Source organism: Charadrius vociferus, unplaced genomic scaffold (genome assembly GCF_000708025.1).
Source record: "Charadrius vociferus isolate BGI_N301 unplaced genomic scaffold, ASM70802v2 scaffold333, whole genome shotgun sequence".
NCBI lineage: Eukaryota > Metazoa > Chordata > Aves > Charadriiformes > Charadriidae > Charadrius > Charadrius vociferus.
The window spans coordinates 794,673-799,927 of record NW_009647682.1 but is presented as its reverse complement, the minus strand read 5'-3'; the positions used below and the strand labels follow the sequence as shown (position 1 = coordinate 799,927).

Sequence of the window (5,255 nt, the reverse complement as noted above, 5' to 3'; positions counted from 1 at the left end):
CCAAGGTGAGCGGGAAGGTGGACTGGAAGATGCTGGATGAGGCTGTCTGCCAGGTCTTCAAGGTAGGAACATGAGGACCCTGATTCTGAGAGCCGTCCTTTTACGCAGCTCCACTATGCCTGATGCTCCTTGGCCCAGGTCCTTACTGGGGTCTCCTGCAGCTGCTGGGCACCACTTGCTCCCTGCCAGCCCTCAGGGGCACTGACAGCCCTGTCCTTGTCCTTGTCCTCGTAGGATTACATCACGAAAATGGATCCTGCTTCCACACTGGGGCTCAGCACCGAGTCTGTCTATGGCTACAGCATCAGCCACATCAAGCGGATTCTGGACACGGAGCCACCAGAGCTGCCGCTGTGCCGCCGGGGCCTGACCAGCATCGTCGTGACGCTCAAAGGTCAGTGTGGCAGAGAGGCTCCATCACTGTTCCATCTTCCGTCTGTCGTGGGGTGTTATGGGGCATGAGCATGACCCTTAGCCCTCCCTTGTCTGCAGGCTTGAAGGAGAAGTGCGTGGACAGCCTGGTGTTCGAGACGCTCATCCCCAAGCCCATGATGCAGCATTACATCAGCCTCCTGCGGAAGCCCCGGCGGCTCATCCTCTCGGGACCCAGCGGCACTGGCAAGACCTACCTGACCAACCGCTTGGCCGAGTACCTGGTGGAGCGCTCGGGACGTGACGTCACCGAGGGCATTGTCAGCACCTTCAACATGCACCAGCAGTCTTGCAAGGTGAGGGCGCACACAGCCAGGAGTGTCCCTGCTGGCACTGGTGCTACGGTCCCCGTTGACAGCCATGCCATGGCCCCACATGTCACACCCAGACTGTTTGTTGCAGGACCTGCAGCTGTACCTCTCCAACCTGGCCAACCAGATCGACCGGGAGACAGGCACAGCAGACGTGCCGCTGGTGATCCTCCTGGACGACCTCAGTGAGGCGGGCTCCATCAGCGAGCTCGTCAACGGCGCGCTCACCTGCAAGTACCACAAATGGTGAGAGCCCCACTGCACCCTCCTCTGGTGCAATCTCCCAGGCACACACACACTCTCCACTGCTCTTGGAAAGGTCCTTGGGCTTGTGGAGATGACCCTGCATGGCTGCGCATGTCTGCTGTGCTCCGATCAGCTCTGCCATGGACGGGGGTGATGCAGGGTGCTTTTTCTCATGAATCTTGTCTCTCTGTCACTCACTCAGCCCCTACATCATTGGGACCACCAACCAGCCTGTGAAGATGACCCCAAACCATGGCCTCCATCTCAGCTTCAGGTGGGAATCATGCATCGCTGGGAACCATCACCATGGGGCTGGGGGGGCGCAGAGGCCATCACTTCTGGCCCTGGGCAGTGCTGGGGACAAGTCCTGTGATTGGGAACCCTGATGAGGACCGAGCCCCAGTCCTGTCCCTGCCATCCCAGAAGGACCTGATACCCCTACTGTGGGCATGTGCAGTGTCGGGGTGCTAGGAGATCTCCTGAGGGTGCTGGGGAACAATGCAGCTTGGGTGGAGACCCAGCCCTGAATGCCCGAGTCTTTCTCCCAGGATGCTGACCTTCTCGAACAACGTGGAGCCAGCCAATGGCTTCCTGGTGCGCTACCTGCGGCGAAAGCTGCTGGAGTCGGACACAGATGTCAACGCCAACAAGGAGGAGCTGCTGCGTGTGCTGGACTGGGTGCCCAAGCTTTGGTACCACTTGCACACCTTCCTGGAGAAACACAGCACCTCCGACTTCCTCATCGGTACGGCCTTGCTGCAAACTTCCCTCCTCTACCTCGCACTGACAGGAGCCCCAGAAGCCCTCAGGGACTGGGGCAAAACCCTCCATGAGGAATTTGGGGAGTCGATGTGCTGTCCCATGTCCCCCAGCCCCACAGAACCAGAAGACAGTGTATGATGCACACAATTACTGCTCTTCCCTGGGTGGCATTTGTTCCCGTGCCCTGTGGGAGCGGTCACCATGGCATCAGGCAAGGCTGCCTGTCCTATTGGCGCCCTTCCTTGAGCACAGAGGAGTCGTGTTTTCCCAGGCAGGTCTCCCTTTGCCTCACCATGATTTTGGGGGATAGATTGAACATGGCAGCCCCATTCCTTGCCTGAGGGCTTGCTTTCTGCCCGTTTGTGTCAGGCAGATGTTGCCTGGGTGCTGCTCTCAGGAGGTGGTTGAGCCTAGGGCACCCTGTGCAGCCAGACTTGCCTGCCTTGGTGACGTGCTGCCATGGGGACCCAGCTCCCATTTTCACTCTCTACCTTCCCCTTGCAGGTCCCTGCTTCTTCCTGTCCTGCCCCATTGGAATTGAGGATTTCCGGACCTGGTTCATAGACCTGTGGAACAACTCCATCATCCCTTACCTGCAGGAGGGAGCAAAAGATGGGCTCAAGGTACCCAGAGCTGCCTGACACGTGGCGACACAAGCCAGTGGTGCTTGGGGACATGCTGATGCGGCACTCTAATGGGGTGGGGAGAAGGAAGGTGCTGGAATTTTGGGCACAGGTGGCATCTCTTGTCAGTCCCTGGCTTGCCCCATGGCTGCAGTGGGACAGCACTGTCCGGGGGCGCTCAGGGTGCCGTGTCGCCGGCTCTGGCACGTGCTGAGGAGGCGGCTGCCTCTCACTCCCTTCCTGCAGGTCCATGGACAGAAGGCAGCCTGGGAGGACCCCGTGGAGTGGGTGCGAGACACCCTGCCATGGCCATCAGCCCAGCAGGACCAGTCCAAGCTGTACCACCTGCCCCCACCCACCATCGGGCCCCACAGCACCGTTTCCCCTCCTGAGGAGCGCACCGTCAAAGACACGACGCCCAGCTCCCTGGACTCAGACCCTCTGGTATGGCCCTGCTGTGCTGGTGGAGGGGGAAAGAGCAGGGTGGAGCTGTGGTTTGCTTTCCAACTCGCTTTTCAGTGTAAAAACCCCTGACTTGGGGATGCAGAAACACTGTGCTCCTGGGAGGAGCATTGGGTGTGGGACAGTGGCGCAGGCAGGCAGGCTGCACACAGGCACACTGATGTGCCAGCAAATGGGCACAGCCTGGCTCTCCACGAGGCATCACGCAGGCACACGCAGACTGGGGCTTGCCATATGTGTCCTGGTGTGTCGCCCAGAGAGGCAGTTAGCAGACAGCAGGCTGCCACAGATGATGCCAACTGGGGCCTGTCCCTCCGCACTGCTTTGGCATGCTCGCCCTGAGCATCTCAGCTGTGCCCAAGGCCAGATCCTGTGGACGGGGAGGGATTTTGCAGCATCTCTGGGCTTTGCTTTACCCTCAGGAGCTTCTGAGCGTGGCTGGTTTGTATGGGAGGGCCAAGTGGCCTTGGGTTCCCCAGGGTATCTGCGGGCTGTCATCCCCTTCGGGTTTGGTGCCACGCTCCTCTCCCTGCAGATGGCCATGCTGCTGAAGCTCCAGGAAGCCGCCAACTACATCGAGTCTCCGGACCGCGAGACCATGGTGGATCCCGACCTGCAGTCGACTCTGTGAGGCCCGGACATGCCGGCCCAGGCGGAGGGGAGACGCTGCCAGCCACTGCTCCTGCCGGGCTGCTCTCCTTTTCCTTTGGTATCCCGGAGCGCGGGGCTGGCAAGCGAGCAGAGAGGACCGGGGCTCTGGCGCATCCCGGCAGAGTGTGGGGAAGCTCGGCTCGTCTGTGGGAGAGCGCGAGGTGCCGTCTCCCCTCCCAACCCTGGGGGTAGGAGAATCCTGGTTTCTCTTCTTGGGTTGTTTTTTGTTTGTTTTTTTTTTTTTTTTCCTGTCTCTATTGCAAACTCTCGGGCTTTGGGGCCAGGGCAACCGATGTGGCTGAGCTCCCGCTCCCGGGAGCTGCAGGAAGGCCCCTGCGTGGGGCAGGGACCCCGTGGGAGCCACCTGGGCCAAAGCTGGGGGGCATGGGAGGAGCGTGTGGCCACAGGACGAGAGCGCGGGTGCAAGGGTCTCCAGCTCATCTCTACCCAGCCAAGCGTAGCTGAGGGCAGGCGACGAGGGAGCTGCTGCTGTGGGAAGCGCCCACCTCGTGCTGGCTGAGGAGGAGTGCAGCTCTCACCCCTGTCTTTGTACATTCCCAGTTTTACCTGCATGGCAGCCACTGTGACCAGGACAGCCCAATAAACCCTGCTTTGGTTATTTTATTTTATTTCCCCCCTCCTATTTTCCTTTGGCCGAGTCCAGACTTTGCTTTGGTCCCTTTTTTGTTCTGATTCTTTCCTCGCCCAGCCTGGAGCCCATGGCCCGGTGCTCACTGCTTCCCTGCAAGCAGCTCCCTTTCCCTTTGGTTTCTTTTGCAGCTGTTGATTCCACCACTCAAACCACTTCCGTCACAAAACTGGTGCTCACTGGACAATCTCCAGTCCCTGAACCCACCTCCCAGGGCCTCACAGCTTGGCTGAGATGGGCCTTGGCAGCCGGTGGCAGGGGGATGCTCCCAGAGCAGCCCCTTGCCTGGTGGCTGCCCCCTCCCCAGAAGCACAAGGCAGAGCCTGGCCCTGGGGACGGGGTCTTCCACCAGGGCAGGATGCCACGGGACATCTCTCCAGACTACCCGGCGTGCGCATGGGGAGGTCACTGCTGCCCTGGGCAGCCGGGCGCCTGCCCTGTCCCCTCAGTGCTGGGGGGCACAACCTGCCCCACGTCCCCTCGCTGCTCTCTGGCCGAGGGGTGTGGGTAGGTGAGCTGTGCCTGGGGGTGGTCCCCATGACACTGGGTCCCCAAGGCCCTCTGCCTTCCCGCGCCCTGTGGCTGGGCAAGGTCTTGCTGTGCCCTGTGCTGGTGTTCTGGGGACACCTAGGGCTGCCACATGTCCTCTTGGCCCTACCCCGCGCTGTCACAGGCGAGGCTCCTGGCGTGGAGGGGTCAGCCCCGGTGCTGCCACGGTGCCTTAATCCCCACCGTGTGGGAAGGGGGCACGTGGGGCTCAGGCCAGTGCTGTCACAGCCTGCTCTAGCTGCAGTGTCCGGCTGGGCTGGGACGGGGGTGCTGGCCCAGCTGGGGCTGCTGCCTTCAGCACCTCTCGTCCATCTCCGAGCACGACGTGGGGGTGCTCTGCTGGGCCAACACCGCCCTCCCTGAGCCTGGCTGGGCTCTGGGTCCTGCTGCTGCCTTCTGCCTCAGCTCCCGTGCTCAGCCGGGGCCCTGGAGAGCCTTTTGGGGAGGGGTGACCCCAGAGCCGGGTCTGCCGAGCCTGTCCTTTCCCCAGCCCCACCAGACTGGGGACGGGGCAGCCTCAGCCTGTCTGTGCTGCGGCTGGGGGGGCTCTCAGGGAGACCGCACCAACCT

General features: G+C 61.6%; 1 protein-coding gene across 1 annotated transcript in view; it reads left to right on the top strand.

Moving 5' to 3' along the window:
- NAV1 (neuron navigator 1) overlaps positions 1-3,654 on the top strand; it is a 38,388-nt gene extending 34,734 nt beyond the window's left edge. Inside the window, exons 24-32 of the mRNA XM_009881341.1 lie at positions 6-62; positions 235-394; positions 493-728; positions 835-989; positions 1,192-1,263; positions 1,538-1,734; positions 2,256-2,374; positions 2,621-2,818; positions 3,372-3,654. Coding sequence (XP_009879643.1) covers positions 6-62; positions 235-394; positions 493-728; positions 835-989; positions 1,192-1,263; positions 1,538-1,734; positions 2,256-2,374; positions 2,621-2,818; positions 3,372-3,467 — 1,290 coding nt within the window. The 3' untranslated portion in view covers positions 3,468-3,654. The remainder of the gene's footprint in view (positions 1-5; positions 63-234; positions 395-492; positions 729-834; positions 990-1,191; positions 1,264-1,537; positions 1,735-2,255; positions 2,375-2,620; positions 2,819-3,371) is intronic.
- Positions 3,655-5,255: the final 1,601 nt, after the last annotated feature.